General features: G+C 44.3%; 1 protein-coding gene across 1 annotated transcript in view; it reads right to left on the bottom strand.

The window, feature by feature from the left end:
- LOC110526993 (leucine-rich repeat kinase 1) overlaps window positions 1–17,234 on the bottom strand; it is a 142,464-nt gene that overhangs the window by 117,071 nt on the left and 8,159 nt on the right. Inside the window, exon 3 of the mRNA XM_090239182.1 lies at window positions 277–470. Coding sequence (XP_090095308.1) covers window positions 277–470 — 194 coding nt within the window. The remainder of the gene's footprint in view (window positions 1–276; window positions 471–17,234) is intronic.

Raw genomic sequence — 17,234 nt, 5'->3', positions numbered from 1 at the left:
TATCTGCATTAGGCTAGAAACACAACGGCCTCCACATGGCAAGCGCTCTCATTTAGTGTGTGTGTGACAATGTTTGTGCGTGCAAGGATATGAAGGTGTGTATGTGAGACAGATCCGTCTCGGATTTTGTGTGCGTGTGCATGCGTGTATTTTCGAGACAGGTCTGTCTCTCTCTGTTCCACTCGGCCCCTCTGTTCCACTCGCCCCCTCTGTTCCACTCGCCCCCTCTGTTCCACTCGCCCCCTCTGTTCCACTCGCCCCCTCTGTTCCACTCGCCCCCTCCAGCCGAGGACTAGCTGCACTACACTCCACACAGCAGGCTTGCTGGATCAGCTCCCGGGCCCTGCTGCTCTCCCCTTCCCCGTACGCTGCCTGGATGTTCTCCAGGGTTGGAGATGGACCCAGAGAGGAGGCTCCACCGCTGGCCATCGCAGACGCCTTGGCTCCCATGTCCTCCACTGCCAAAGAACCTGGGGAGAGGAGGACAGAGGAAGAGAAGATAACAGAATAGAAGAGAACAGAAGAGAGGAGAAGGAACAGAGAAGAGAGGAGGAGACAGAAGAGAGGAGACAGAAGAGAGGAGAGGAGACAGAAGAGAGGAGAGGAGACAGAAGAGAGGAGACAGAAGAGAGGAGACAGAAGGAGAGGAGACAGAGGAAGAGAATATAACAGAATAGAAGAGAACAGAAGAGAGGAGAAGGAACAGAGAAGAGGCGACAGGAGAGGAGAGGAGACAGAAGAGAGGAGAGGAGACAAAAGAGAAGATAACAGAATAGAAGAGAACAGAAGAGAGGAGAAGGAACAGAGAAGAGAGGAGACAGAAGAGAGGAGACAGAAGAGAGGAGACAGAAGAGAGGAGACAGAAGAGAGGAGAAGACAGAAGAGAGGAGAGGAGACAGAAGAGAAGATAACAGAATAGAAGAGAACAGAAGAGAGGAGACAGAAGAGAGGAGACAGAAGAGAGGAGACAGAAGAGAGGAGACAGAAGAGAGGAGACAGAAGAGAGGAGAAGACAGAAGAGAGGAGACAGAAGAGAGGAGACAGAAGAGAGGAGACAGAAGAGAGGAGACAGAAGAGAGGAGACAGAAGAGAGGAGACAGAAGAGAGAAGACAGAAGAGAGGAGACAGAAGAGAGGAGAAGACAGAAGAGAGGAGACAGAAGAGAGGAGACAGAAGAGAGGAGACAGAAGAGAGGAGACAGAAGAGAGGAGACAGAAGAGAGGAGACAGAAGAGAGGAGACAGAAGAGAGAAGACAGAAGAGAGGAGACAGAAGAGAGGAGACAGAAGAGAGGAGAAACGGAACATACTTCCATTAGATCAGACCAGCTGCAGTCTAACACAGTAACAGAATATTGGGGTAGTAGGCGTGCACAGAGCACCGGTGGCAAGTAAGAAATAGGTCACCCTGCTAAAGAATGCAGTCTCTCTCTCTCTCTGGATACTGGACTAGTGTTGGAGTTTGGAGTGAACACACACACACACACACACACAATAAGAAGCTCTCATGTTCATTCCGAAACATCAGTTTGCACTAATGAATAAACCTGGGATTTATCATCCTTTGGAAAGAGTGAACTGATATCTCAACACAGGTCAGTATTACTTCACTTCAGTGGTTTCAGTGTGGTAATAATGTCTGTCATCAACCAGAGCTTTAGAGCAGGTGGTAAATCCTACCTAGATTCTCACAAGCCCTGATTGAACATCACTTGAGTATGTTGGTCTTCATACACACAATGGGTCAGTTCATGGTGTGAACAATCCACATAGAAAAACAATGGGCAATTTAAACATGTCCATTCATCCTCTGCACTGAAATTGAATCAATCCCAGCCCTGGTATCTATAGATTATAGTATATATAGATTAGAGTTGACCTGAGTTGGTGACCTTAAAGGACTAGGCATTAATCGTGTTAATTAGGCACAAGAGGAAAACAGACTGAAACAGGGAGGGACTACATGGACTTGTCCAATAAGAAACACTCATTGTTTTTCCCATTGTGTGCCCTAATATACACAACCCTGGATTGGTTTGAATCCACTTACAACACAACAGAGAAGTACTCATCAAGTCTGATGCTGGCTCCTTATTCTACCACTGGGATGACACTTTTTCCCAATATACCTATTCCCCCTCTCTCTTCTCCAGAACCTGTGAGGTGGCCACTACCAATCCTTTCTTTAGGCTTTGCATTGAAAATATCACTCGTCAATATGGGGTCTTCTGTATGTATGTATGTATGTATGTATGTATGTATGTATGGGATTCTGAGGTTATCTTGAGAAGATCAATTCCTGTGTGTGATCTAATATAGAGACTCAGAGACTGTAGCCATGTCTTTCCCTTCAAACCGTGCGCGTCCCTGTAACCGTGCGCGTCCCTGTAACCGTGCGCGTCCCTGTAACCGTGCGCGTCCCTGTAACCGTGCGGGTCCCTTCAAACCGTGCGGGTCCCTTCAAACCGTGCGGGTCCCTTCAAACCGTGCGGGTCCCTTCAAACCGTGCGGGTCCCTTCAAACCGTGCGGGTCCCTTCAAACCGTGCGGGTCCCTTCAAACCGTGCGGGTCCCTGTAACCGTGCGGGTCCCTTCAAACCGTGCGCGTCCCTTCAAACCGTGCGGGTCCCTTCAAACCGTGCGGGTCCCTTCAAACCGTGCGCGTCCCTGTAACCGTGCGGGTCCCTTCAAACCGTGCGCGTCCCTGTAACCGTGCGGGTCCCTTCAAACCGTGCGCGTCCCTGTAACCGTGCGGGTCCCTTCAAACCGTGCGCGTCCCTGTAACCGTGCGCGTCCCTGTAACCGTGCGGGTCCCTTCAAAACGTGCGGGTCCCTTCAAACCGTGTGCGTCCCTGTAACCGTGCGGGTCCCTGTAAACGTGCGCGTCCCTGTAAACGTGTGGGTCCCTCGTCCCTGTAACCGTGCGGGTCCCTCGTCCCTGTAACCGTGCGGGTCCCTGTAACCGTGCGGGTTCCTTCAAACGATGCGGGTTCCTTCAAGCCAACCATGCGGGTCCCTTCAAACCAACCATGCGGGTCCCTTCAAACCAACCATGCGGGTCCCTTCAAACCAACCATGCGGGTCCCTTCAAACCAACCATGCGGGTCCCTTCAAGCCAACCATGCGGGTCCCTTCAAACCAACCATGAGGGTCCCTTCAAACCAACCATGCGGGTCCCTTCAAGCCAACCATGCGGGTCCCTTCAAGCCAACCATGCGGGTCCCTTCAAGCCAACCATGCGGGTCCCTTCAAGCCAACCATGCGGGTCCCTTCAAACCAACCATGCGGGTCCCTTCAAACCAACCATGCGGGTCCCTTCAAACCAACCATGCGGGTCCCTTCAAGCCAACCATGCGGGTCCCTTCAAGCCAACCATGCGGGTCCCTTCAAGCCAACCATGCGGGTCCCTTCAAGCCAACCATGCGGGTCCCTTCAAACCAACCATGCGGGTCCCTTCAAACCAACCATGCGGGTCCCTTCAAACCAACCATGCGGGTCCCTTCAAACCAACCATGCGGGTCCCTTCAAACCAACCATGCGGGTCCCATCAAACCAACCATGCGGGTCCCTTCAAACCAACCATGCGGGTCCCTTCAAGCCAACCATGCGGGTCCCTTCAAACCAACCATGCGGGTCCCTTCAAACCAACCATGCGGGTCCCTTCAAACCAACCATGCGGGTCCCTTCAAACCAACCATGCGGGTCCCTTCAAACCAACCATGCGGGTCCCTTCAAACCAACCATGCGGGTCCCTTCAAGCCAACCATGCGGGTCCCTTCAAGCCAACCATGCGGGTCCCTTCAAGCCAACCATGCGGGTCCCTTCAAACCAACCATGCGGGTCCCTTCAAACCAACCATGCGGGTCCCTTCAAACCAACCATGCGGGTCCCTTCAAACCAACCATGCGGGTCCCTTCAAACCAACCATGCGGGTCCCTTCAAACCAACCATGCGGGTCCCATCAAACCAACCATGCGGGTCCCTTCAAACCAACCATGCGGGTCCCTTCAAACCAACCATGCGGGTCCCTTCAAACCAACCATGCGGGTCCCTTCAAACCAACCATGCGGGTCCCTTCAAACCAACCATGCGGGTCCCTTCAAGCCAACCATGCGGGTCCCTTCAAGCCAACCATGCGGGTCCCTTCAAGCCAACCATGCGGGTCCCTTCAAACCAACCATGCGGGTCCCTTCAAACCAACCATGCGGGTCCCTTCAAGCCAACCATGCGGGTCCCTTCAAACCAACCATGCGGGTCCCTTCAAACCAACCATGCGGGTCCCATCAAACCAACCATGCGGGTCCCTTCAAACCAACCATGCGGGTCCCTTCAAACCAACCATGCGGGTCCCTTCAAGCCAACCATGCGGGTCCCTTCAAACCAACCATGCGGGTCCCTTCAAACCAACCATGCGGGTCCCTTCAAACCAACCATGCGGGTCCCTTCAAACCAACCATGCGGGTCCCTTCAAACCAACCATGCGGGTCCCTTCAAACCAACCATGCGGGTCCCTTCAAACCAACCATGCGGGTCCCTTCAAACCAACCATGCGGGTCCCTTCAGCCCTGAGCGTCTCTGCAGCCCTGAGCATCTCTGCAGCCCTGAGCATCTCTGCAGCCCTGAGCATCTCTGCAGCCCTGAACATCTCTGCAGCCCTGAGCATCTCTGCAGCCCTGAGCATCTCTGCAGCCCTGAGCATCTCTGCAGCCCTGAGCATCTCTGCAGCCCTGAACATCTCTGCAGCCCTGAACATCTCTGCAGCCCTGAGCATCTCTGCAGCCCTGAGCATCTCTGCACCCCTGAGCATCTCTGCAGCCCTCTGAAGTGGGCCTGCTGCTGCTGCTACATGTATGTATAATTAATATGGTGAGAGTCTGACTGGGCTATAAAGGCTGTATGAGAAAGCCAGAGGGACTGTAGCCATTAGACCTGCCTGCACCCCAATGCGTCAATACCGTCTTCCTGGCCAGTCTGTGTGTGTGAAGAGACCTTGAAGGGCAAAGCAGAGCACAGACCAGACGGCACAACAAGCAGAGTGCTCTCCCTCTTTCGCCTCCTAAATCTGTCCATCTGATAGACAGAACAACAAGGAAGAGTCCTTCCCCTCCTAAATCTGTCCATCTGATAGACAGAACAACAAGGAAGAGTCCTCCCCCTCCTAAATCTGTCCATCTGATAGACAGAACAACAAGGAAGAGTCCTCCCCCTCATAAATCTGTCCATCTGATAGACAGAACAACAAGGAAGAGTCCTCCCCCTCCTAAATGTGTCCATCTGATAGACAGAACAACAAGGAAGAGTCCTCCCCCTCCTAAATGTGTCCATCTGATAGACAGAACAACAAGGAAGAGTCCTTCCCCTCCTAAATGTGTCCATCTGATAGACAGAACAACAAGGAAGAGTCCTCCCCCTCCTAAATGTGTCCATCACCAACAGTAAACACAAGAATAGCTAGCGCACCTCTCCACCTCCTCCAGCTAAATGTGTTATCCGTGTGGGGATGTGTCCCATAATATCACATCACAATGTGCAGAATGTTTCCTGATAGGTGAAGATGTAGGCCTATGACGTCACAGATACAGATATATTAGTGTCTGTGTATGACACAAGCTGACCCATATAGGAACGTATAGGTAGACTTGCAAAACGATGGTAGCTTTTCCAAAACTCCCAGGTTCTCCACAAATCCCTGTAAAACGATTCCCAGAATCAGAAAGGTATATGCAGAAAATACAGAATCCTCCAACTAGTATTTCTGAAAACCCTGTGAATTTGGGGAAAGTGATGTGAATGTTGTAACCCTAGTTAGTAGATTGGGTATTGGATCAGGCAGTGTCTCAACTCTACTCTTCATTAAAGTGACCTATTAGGTGAAACTGACACGTCCCTTTAGGAAACTAAAAAAAGGAACAGATGACTTGAAACCGTGAACACAGTTTTTTCCCTTCTGACATCATAGCGTGACAGAACAGCAGAATATATTTTACGGATGCTCCTCTCTTTAGTTTCATCAACATAAAAGGCGCTGGGGAGAAATGTGGCGCTTTTCAACAAATGTGGATTATAGTTGAAGGAAATCTCACCTTTACTGCATTGAAGAGGTGTTAAGCAAAGGGACTTCCTGTCTCAATGAAGATGAATTGCATTTGAATAAGTCACCGTGGATGCACAGGGACATGCGATACAATCGTCCCCATAGAGACAGGGCTGGTCATTGGATCAGTGTGTGTCTGTCATTACTATAGGGATGCATTGTCTGCAGAGTGACAGCAATCTCAGTAATCTGCTGATTGATTGGCTCATTCTGTGTAGCAGGATCCTTAATCATTTAATTTCTGTGATTGGACAGGAGGGGAGCCATCCTGGGCTGCATTCCATTTCAAAAGATTTTCCTCCACCCTTCTGCCCTTGTTCCCCCCCTGAGGTAGGTAGGTTTAAAGGTATAAACCCCATAAGATCCGTCACATTCATGTCTGTTATTAAGTCAGTGCAGGAGTTTATGATGTAGTCTCTCATACATCCCTGTACCACTGGGATGTATTACTAAGATACAGTATTTAACCAGGAAGCCCCATTGAGATAAATCAAGTCTTTCTGAAGGGAAACCTGGAACTGTCAGAGTGTAATGTAGAGATGACAATTTAAGGCACCATCAATACAAAGGGCAAAGGTGCCCAATGGCATTGATGATCAATAAAGAACAAGATAATCAACATATGGAGATGTTTCTTTTGAGAGCTACAGTTCCAGCACCATGGAAAGATTTCCATGTCTCAAAAGTATTTTAGAGGACACCTTGATTTTCTATCAAGAACCCAAACACTCCCATCAGGCCTTCAATGTCTTGTTTAAAAATGCTGTAGCCTACCAGTCTACGTACAATAACCTAGTTAGTTCATTTGTGACGGGCTCAGCACCGACTCTAGAATAGATGAAAAACGGTTGTTTCAGTGTCGTTGATACCTTCAATTAAGCCTGGAGATTCAACAACAGCAACACTTCACACTGTAATACTGATGAACTAGTCAGTGATTTAATCAAGTCAAATCAATGATCTACCCAACACTGGATGAATTCTGACAAACATCTGCCACTTACTGTCATTCTATCTAAAAGCCTTGCACTTTAGATCCAAGTTAAATAGTGTATCTATACAGGTAGCAGGGTTGGGGGGGATTCCTTTTCAACTCAGTCAATTCAGGGAGTAAAGTGAAATACCAACATGTTACTAAAGTGTCACCACTCTTGAAAATGACCCCGACCCCAATATAGGGATGTATATATTCCCCCCCCCCAATGCCAAATATTAAATCAAACAATCAATCAACGGGTCAAAGTGTATAGCCACAAAGTGTATAGCCACAAAGTGTATAGTCACAAAGTGTATAGTCACAAAGTGTATAGCCACAAAGTGTATAGTCACAAAGTGTATAGCCACAAAGTGTATAGTCAGAAAGTGTATAGTCACAAAGTGTATAGCCACAAAGTGTATAGCCACAAAGTGTATAGTCACAAAGTGTATAGTCACAAAGTGTATAGTCACAAAGTGTATAGTCACAAAGTGTATAGCCACAAAGTGTATAGTCACAAAGTGTATAGCCACAAAGTGTATAGTCAGAAAGTGTATAGTTACAAAGTGTATAGCCACAAAGTATATAGCCACAAAGTGTATAGCCACAAAGTGTATAGTCACAAAGTGTATAGTCACAAAGTGTATAGCCACAAAGTGTATAGTCACAAAGTGTATAGCCACAAAGTGTATAGTCACAAAGTGTATAGCCACAAAGTGTATAGCCACAAAGTGTATAGTCACAAAGTGTATAGTCACAAAGTGTATAGTCACAAAGTGTATAGCCACAAAGTGTATAGCCACAAAGTGTATAGTCAGAAAGTGTATAGTCAGAAAGTGTATAGTCACAAAGTGTATAGTCACAAAGTGTATAGCCACAAAGTATATAGCCACAAAGTGTATAGCCACAAAGTGTATAGCCACAAAGTGTATAGTCACAAAGTGTATAGCCACAAAGTGTATAGCCACAAAGTGTATAGTCACAAAGTGTATAGCCACAAAGTGTATAGTCACAAAGTGTATAGCCACAAAGTGTATAGCCACAAAGTGTATAGTCACAAAGTGTATAGTCACAAAGTGTATAGTCACAAAGTGTATAGTCACAAAGTGTATAGCCACAAAGTGTATAGTCACAAAGTGTATAGCCACAAAGTGTATAGTCAGAAAGTGTATAGTCACAAAGTGTATAGCCACAAAGTGTATAGCCACAAAGTGTATAGCCACAAAGTGTATAGCCACAAAGTGTATAGTCACAAAGTGTATAGTCACAAAGTGTATAGCCACAAAGTGTATAGTCACAAAGTGTATAGCCACAAAGTGTATAGCCACAAAGTGTATAGCCACAAAGTGTATAGTCACAAAGTGTATAGTCAGAAAGTGTATAGTCACAAAGTGTATAGTCACAAAGTGTATAGCCACAAAGTATATAGCCACAAAGTGTATAGCCACAAAGTGTATAGCCACAAAGTGTATAGTCACAAAGTGTATAGTCACAAAGTGTATAGTCACAAAGTGTATAGTCAAAGTGTATAGCCACAAAGTGTATAGTCACAAAGTGTATAGCCACAAAGTGTATAGCCACAAAGTGTATAGTCACAAAGTGTATAGCCACAAAGTGTATAGTCAGAAAGTGTATAGCCACAAAGTGTATAGTCACAAAGTGTATAGCCACAAAGTGTATAGTCAGAAAGTGTATAGCCACAAAGTATATAGCCACAAAGTGTATAGTCACAAAGTGTATAGCCACAAAGTGTATAGTCAGAAAGTGTATAGCCACAAAGTGTATAGTCACAAAGTGTATAGCCACAAAGTGTATAGCCACAAAGTGTATAGCCACAAAGTGTATAGTCACAAAGTGTATAGTCACAAAGTGTATAGCCACAAAGTGTATAGTCACAAAGTGTATAGCCACAAAGTGTATAGTCAGAAAGTGTATAGCCACAAAGTGTATAGCCACAAAGTGTATAGTCACAAAGTGTATAGCCACAAAGTGTATAGTCAGAAAGTGTATAGCCACAAAGTGTATAGTCACAAAGTGTATAGCCACAAAGTGTATAGCCACAAAGTGTATAGTCACAAAGTGTATAGCCACAAAGTGTATAGTCACAAAGTGTATAGTCACAAAGTGTATAGCCACAAAGTGTATAGTCACAAAGTGTATAGCCACAAAGTGTATAGTCACAAAGTGTATAGCCACAAAGTGTATAGCCACAAAGTGTATAGTCAAAGTGTGTAGCCACAAAGTGTATAGTCACAAAGTGTATAGCCACAAAGTGTATAGCCACAAAGTATATAGCCACAAAGTGTATAGTCACAAAGTGTATAGCCACAAAGTGTATAGTCAGAAAGTGTATAGCCACAAAGTGTATAGTCAAAGTGTATAGCCACAAAGTGTATAGCCACAAAGTGTATAGCCACAAAGTGTATAGTCACAAAGTGTATAGCCACAAAGTGTATAGTCAGAAAGTGTATAGTCACAAAGTGTATAGTCACAAAGTGTATAGTCACAAAGTGTATAGTCACAAAGTGTATAGTCACAAAGTGTATAGCCACAAAGTGTATAGTCAGAAAGTGTATAGCCACAAAGTGTATAGTCACAAAGTGTATAGCCACAAAGTGTATAGTCAGAAAGTGTATAGTCACAAAGTGTATAGTCACAAAGTGTATAGCCACAAAGTGTATAGCCACAAAGTGTATAGCCACAAAGTGTATAGTCACAAAGTGTATAGCCACAAAGTGTATAGCCACAAAGTGTATAGCCACAAAGTGTATAGCCACAAAGTGTATAGTCACAAAGTGTATAGTCACAAAGTGTATAGTCACAAAGTGTATAGTCACAAAGTGTATAGTCACAAAGTGTATAGCCACAAAGTGTATAGCCACAAAGTGTATAGTCACAAAGTGTATAGCCACAAAGTGTATAGCCACAAAGTGTATAGCCACAAAGTGTATAGTCAGAAAGTGTATAGTCACAAAGTGTATAGTCACAAAGTGTATAGCCACAAAGTATATAGCCACAAAGTGTATAGCCACAAAGTGTATAGTCACAAAGTGTATAGCCACAAAGTGTATAGCCACAAAGTGTATAGCCACAAAGTGTATAGCCACAAAGTGTATAGCCACAAAGTGTATAGCCACAAAGTGTATAGTCACAAAGTGTATAGTCACAAAGTGTATAGTCACAAAGTGTATAGTCACAAAGTGTATAGTCACAAAGTGTATAGTCACAAAGTGTATAGTCACAAAGTGTATAGTCACAAAGTGTATAGTCAAAGTGTATAGCCACAAAGTGTATAGTCACAAAGTGTATAGCCACAAAGTGTATAGCCACAAAGTGTATAGTCACAAAGTGTATAGCCACAAAGTGTATAGTCAGAAAGTGTATAGCCACAAAGTGTATAGCCACAAAGTGTATAGTCACAAAGTGTATAGCCACAAAGTGTATAGTCAGAAAGTGTATAGCCACAAAGTATATAGCCACAAAGTGTATAGTCACAAAGTGTATAGCCACAAAGTGTATAGTCAGAAAGTGTATAGCCACAAAGTGTATAGTCACAAAGTGTATAGCCACAAAGTGTATAGCCACAAAGTGTATAGCCACAAAGTGTATAGTCACAAAGTGTATAGTCACAAAGTGTATAGCCACAAAGTGTATAGTCACAAAGTGTATAGCCACAAAGTGTATAGTCAGAAAGTGTATAGCCACAAAGTGTATAGCCACAAAGTGTATAGTCACAAAGTGTATAGCCACAAAGTGTATAGTCAGAAAGTGTATAGCCACAAAGTGTATAGTCACAAAGTGTATAGCCACAAAGTGTATAGCCACAAAGTGTATAGTCACAAAGTGTATAGCCACAAAGTGTATAGTCACAAAGTGTATAGTCACAAAGTGTATAGCCACAAAGTGTATAGTCACAAAGTGTATAGCCACAAAGTGTATAGTCACAAAGTGTATAGCCACAAAGTGTATAGCCACAAAGTGTATAGTCAAAGTGTATAGCCACAAAGTGTATAGTCACAAAGTGTATAGCCACAAAGTGTATAGCCACAAAGTATATAGCCACAAAGTGTATAGTCACAAAGTGTATAGCCACAAAGTGTATAGTCAGAAAGTGTATAGCCACAAAGTGTATAGTCACAAAGTGTATAGCCACAAAGTGTATAGCCACAAAGTGTATAGCCACAAAGTGTATAGTCACAAAGTGTATAGCCACAAAGTGTATAGCCACAAAGTGTATAGTCAGAAAGTGTATAGTCACAAAGTGTATAGTCACAAAGTGTATAGTCACAAAGTGTATAGTCACAAAGTGTATAGCCACAAAGTGTATAGTCAGAAAGTGTATAGCCACAAAGTGTATAGTCACAAAGTGTATAGTCACAAAGTGTATAGCCACAAAGTGTATAGCCACAAAGTGTATAGCCACAAAGTGTATAGTCACAAAGTGTATAGTCACAAAGTGTATAGCCACAAAGTGTATAGTCACAAAGTGTATAGCCACAAAGTGTATAGTCAGAAAGTGTATAGCCACAAAGTGTATAGCCACAAAGTGTATAGTCACAAAGTGTATAGCCACAAAGTGTATAGTCAGAAAGTGTATAGCCACAAAGTGTATAGTCACAAAGTGTATAGCCACAAAGTGTATAGCCACAAAGTGTATAGTCACAAAGTGTATAGCCACAAAGTGTATAGTCACAAAGTGTATAGTCACAAAGTGTATAGCCACAAAGTGTATAGTCACAAAGTGTATAGCCACAAAGTGTATAGTCACAAAGTGTATAGCCACAAAGTGTATAGCCACAAAGTGTATAGTCAAAGTGTATAGCCACAAAGTGTATAGTCACAAAGTGTATAGCCACAAAGTGTATAGCCACAAAGTGTATAGTCACAAAGTGTATAGCCACAAAGTGTATAGTCAGAAAGTGTATAGCCACAAAGTGTATAGTCACAAAGTGTATAGCCACAAAGTGTATAGCCACAAAGTGTATAGCCACAAAGTGTATAGTCACAAAGTGTATAGCCACAAAGTGTATAGCCACAAAGTGTATAGTCAGAAAGTGTATAGTCACAAAGTGTATAGTCACAAAGTGTATAGTCACAAAGTGTATAGTCACAAAGTGTATAGCCACAAAGTGTATAGTCAGAAAGTGTATAGCCACAAAGTGTATAGTCACAAAGTGTATAGTCACAAAGTGTATAGTCAAAGTGTATAGCCACAAAGTGTATAGCCACAAAGTGTATAGTCACAAAGTGTATAGTCACAAAGTGTATAGTCAAAGTGTATAGCCACAAAGTGTATAGTCAAAGTGTATAGTCACAAAGTGTATAGTCAAAGTGTATAGTCACAAAGTGTATAGTCACAAAGTGTATAGTCACAAAGTGTATAGCCACAAAGTGTATAGTCACAAAGTGTATAGCCACAAAGTGTATAGCCACAAAGTGTATAGTCACAAAGTGTATAGCCACAAAGTGTATAGTCACAAAGTGTATAGCCACAAAGTGTATAGTCACAGTGTATAGTCACAGTGTATAGTCACAAAGTGTATAGCCACAAAGTGTATAGCCACAAAGTGTATAGCCACAAAGTGTATAGCCACAAAGTGTATAGTCACAAAGTGTATAGCCACAAAGTGTATAGTCACAGTGTATAGTCACAGTGTATAGTCACAAAGTGTATAGCCACAAAGTGTATAGTCACAAAGTGTATAGTCACAAAGTGTATAGTCACAAAGTGTATAGCCACAAAGTGTATAGTCACAAAGTGTATAGTCACAGTGTATAGTCACAGTGTATAGTCACAAAGTGTATAGCCACAAAGTGTATAGCCACAAAGTGTATAGTCACAGTGTATAGTCACAGTGTATAGTCACAAAGTGTATAGCCACAAAGTGTATAGCCACAAAGTGTATAGTCACAAAGTGTATAGCCACAAAGTGTATAGTCACAAAGTGTATAGCCACAAAGTGTATAGTCACAGTGTTCAGTCACAGTGTATAGTCACAAAGTGTATAGCCACAAAGTGTATAGCCACAAAGTGTATAGTCACAGTGTATAGTCACAGTGTATAGTCACAAAGTGTATAGCCACAAAGTGTATAGCCACAAAGTGTATAGTCACAGTGTATAGTCACACAGTGTATAGTCACAGTGTATAGTCACAGTGTATAGTCACAGTGTATAGTCACAAAGTGTATAGCCACAAAGTGTATAGCCACAAAGTGTATAGTCACAAAGTGTATAGTCACAGTGTATAGTCACAGTGTATAGTCACAAAGTGTATAGTCACAAAGTGTATAGTCACAAAGTGTATAGTCACAGTGTATAGTCACACAGTGTATAGTCACAGTGTATAGTCACACAGTGTATAGTCAGTGTATAGTCACACAGTGTATAGTCACAGTGTATAGTCACAGTGTATAGTCACACAGTGTATAGTCACAGTGTATAGTCACAGTGTATAGTCACAAAGTGTATAGCCACAAAGTGTATAGCCACAAAGTGTATAGCCACAAAGTGTATAGCCACAAAGTGTATAGTCACAGTGTATAGTCACAGTGTATAGTCACAAAGTGTATAGTCACAAAGTGTATAGTCACAGTGTATAGTCACAGTGTATAGTCACAGTGTATAGCCACAAAGTGTATAGCCACAAAGTGTATAGTCACAGTGTATAGTCACACAGTGTATAGTCACAGTATATAGTCACAAAGTGTATAGCCACAAAGTGTATAGTCACAGTGTATAGTCACACAGTGTATAGTCACAGTGTATAGCCACAAAGTGTATAGCCACAAAGTGTATAGTCACAAAGTGTATAGCCACAAAGTGTATAGTCACAAAGTGTATAGTCACAAAGTGTATAGCCACAAAGTGTATAGCCACAAAGTGTATAGTCACAAAGTGTATAGCCACAAAGTGTATAGCCACAAAGTGTATAGCCACAAAGTGTATAGTCACAAAGTGTATAGTCACAAAGTGTATAGTCACAAAGTGTATAGTCACAAAGTGTATAGCCACAAAGTGTATAGTCAGAAAGTGTATAGTCACAAAGTGTATAGCCACAAAGTGTATAGTCAAAGTGTATAGTCACAAAGTGTATAGCCACAAAGTGTATAGTCAAAGTGTATAGTCACAAAGTGTATAGCCACAAAGTGTATAGTCAAAGTGTATAGTCACAAAGTGTATAGCCACAAAGTGTATAGCCACAAAGTGTATAGTCACAAAGTGTATAGTCACAAAGTGTATAGCCACAAAGTGTATAGCCACAAAGTGTATAGTCACAAAGTGTATAGCCACAAAGTGTATAGCCACAAAGTGTATAGTCACAAAGTGTATAGTCACAAAGTGTATAGCCACAAAGTGTATAGCCACAAAGTGTATAGTCACAAAGTGTATAGTCACAAAGTGTATAGTCACAAAGTGTATAGCCACAAAGTGTATAGTCAAAGTGTATAGTCACAAAGTGTATAGTCACAAAGTGTATAGCCACAAAGTGTATAGCCACAAAGTGTATAGTCACAAAGTGTATACCGGTAGTCACAAAGTGTATAGCCACAAAGTGTATAGCCACAAAGTGTATAGCCACAAAGTGTATAGTCACAAAGTGTATAGTCACAAAGTGTATAGCCACAAAGTGTATAGTCACAAAGTGTATAGTCACAAAGTGTATAGTCACAAAGTGTATAGCCACAAAGTGTATAGTCAGAAAGTGTATAGTCACAAAGTGTATAGCCACAAAGTGTATAGTCACAAAGTGTATAGCCACAAAGTGTATAGTCACAGTGTATAGTCACAGTGTATAGCCAGCCACAAGCATAAAAAGAGATTTCCCGAAACCGAGTCAGTCAGAGTGAAAATTAAATCTTCAGGGTCCCCATCTCTCTCTGAATTAAAAACATGCCTCTACTAGCCCACAGTACACACAGCTGCACAGGTAAACAATCAGATCCTACAGGCTAACACTAGCGTCAATCACAGCTAAAGTACATTAAACTCACAGATTTACCACTAATCTGATGTAGCATTAGCTTTAGCCACACGTATAACAACATGCCCTGTACATATGCTCCAGACTGTAAACAAGACTATATTCACCCAGCTAGCTACATCAGCTACACAGTGACTACAGTGAGCAGTGTTACTCTGGGCTAGGGCATCAGCCACATGTCCTGTAGCATACCTGTTCATACTATGAGACTGGACCCTTCTCTAGTCTCCCATCTCCCCATGGCATTCAGATCGCTTGTTTATTTTCTCATACAGCCTTTCCCTCTGTAGTGTGTTATGCATCCAAGGAGCCTCTCTCTAGCCTGTCTGCATGGCCGATGGCTCTCTCTGCATCCCTCCTTCTACCTCCCTGGCTGTGGCTGGCTGGCTAGCTGGCTGCACTCAGAGCTAGTGTCAGAGAGGGAGGGGGGGGGGCGGCCCCAGCCACCAGTCTCCCTCCCTCCCTCCCTCCCTCCTCTCTGACACTAGCTCTGAGTGTCCTAAAGGAAAGGTAATGATGATATTTCTCTGCCTCTCAGTCTTTATCCCCTATCGATCTCTACCCCACCACCCATCCCTGCAGAGTGTAACCCAACCCTCCACCTCTCTTCTCTGCCTGCTTCCCCCGGGATAGACTTCACTTAGCACACAGCCTCACAGAGAGGAAAAGAAAGACGGAGAGAGACAGAGAAAGGGGAGTGGGAGAGAGACAGAGAGAGAGGGAGAGAGACAGAGAGAGAGGGAGAGAGAAAGAGAGAGAGGGAGAGAGGGAGAGAGACAGAGAGAGAGGGAGAGAGACAGGGGAGTGGGAGAGAGACAGAGAGAGAGACAGGGGAGTGGGAGAGAGACAGAGAGAGAGGGAGAGAGAGAAAGGGGAGTGGGAAAGAGACAGAGCAAGGGGAGTGGGAGAGAGAGAGAGGGAGAGAGAAAGAGAGATAGGGAGAGAGACAGAGAGAGAGGGAGAGAGACAGAGAGAGAGAGAGAAAGGGGAGTGGGAGAGAGACAGAGAGAGAGACAGGGGAGTGGGAGAGTGACAGAGAGAGAGGGAGAGAGAGAGAGAGAGAGTGGGAGAGAGAGAGTGGGAGAGCAAGGGGAGTGGGAGAGAGACAGAGAGAGGGAGAGAGAGAAAGGGGAGTGGGAGAGAGAGAGCAAGGGGAGTGGGAGAGAGAGAGAGGGAGAGAGAAAGAGAGATAGGGAGAGAGACAGAGAGAGAGGGAGAGAGAGAAAGGGGAGTGGGAGAGAGACAGAGAGAGAGACAGGGGAGTGGGAGAGTGACAGAGAGAGAGGGAGAGAGAAAGAGAGGGAGAGAGACAGAGAGAGAGGGAGTGGGAGAGAGAGAGAGAGACAGAGCAAGGGGAGTGGGAGAGAGACAGAGAGAGGGAGAGAGAGAAAGGGGAGTGGGAGAGAGAGACAGAGCAAGGGGAGTGGGAGAGAGACCGAGAGAGAGGGAGAGAGGGAAATGAGAGTGGGAGAGAGACAGAGCAAGGGGAATGGGAGAGAGAGAGAGAGACAGAGCAAGGGGAGTGGGAGAGAGAGAAAGGGGTGGAAGAGAGAGAGAGAGGGGAGAGGGAGAGAGACAGAGAGAGAGGGAGAGAGAGGGAGAGGAAAAGAGAGACGGAGAGAGAAAGGGGAGTGGGAGAGAGAGAGAGAGAGGGAGCGAGAGGGAGAGGAAAAGAGAGACGGAGAGAGACAGAGAAAGGGGAGTGGGAGAGAGACAGAGAGGGAGAGAGAGAAAGGGGTGGAAGAGAGAGAGACATGGGAGAGGGAGAGAGAAAGGGGAGTGGAAGAGAAAGAGAGAAAGGGGAGTGGAAGAGAAAGAGAGAAAGGGGAGTGGGAGAGAGAGAGAGAGAGAGAGAGAGTGGAAGAGAGACAGAGCGAGAGAGAGAGAGAGAGAGAGAGAGAAAGAGGAGAGCGAGAGAAAGAGGAGAGAGAGAAAGAGGAGTGGAAGACAGAGAGAGAGAGAGGAGTGGAAGACAGAGAGAGAGAGAGAGAGAGGTAGAGGTAGAGACAGAGCTGCATTTCCTACTACACTGTGACAAATACTCAGACCTAACAGAATATTTATTTCCCAAAATTATAATTCAATACAAAGAATTTGAAACTATAAAAGATGAAGAAAAAATATAATATTTATTGGGTGAAAAGCCAAAATGTGCAGTCTTTCATACCACGTCATGTGTCTTCT

Source organism: Oncorhynchus mykiss, chromosome 6, assembly GCF_057628025.1.
Source record: "Oncorhynchus mykiss isolate SJ-2025 chromosome 6, ASM5762802v1, whole genome shotgun sequence".
Lineage (NCBI taxonomy): Eukaryota > Metazoa > Chordata > Actinopteri > Salmoniformes > Salmonidae > Oncorhynchus > Oncorhynchus mykiss.
The sequence above is the reverse complement of the archived record's forward strand: the minus strand, read 5'-3'. Positions and strand labels throughout refer to the sequence as shown.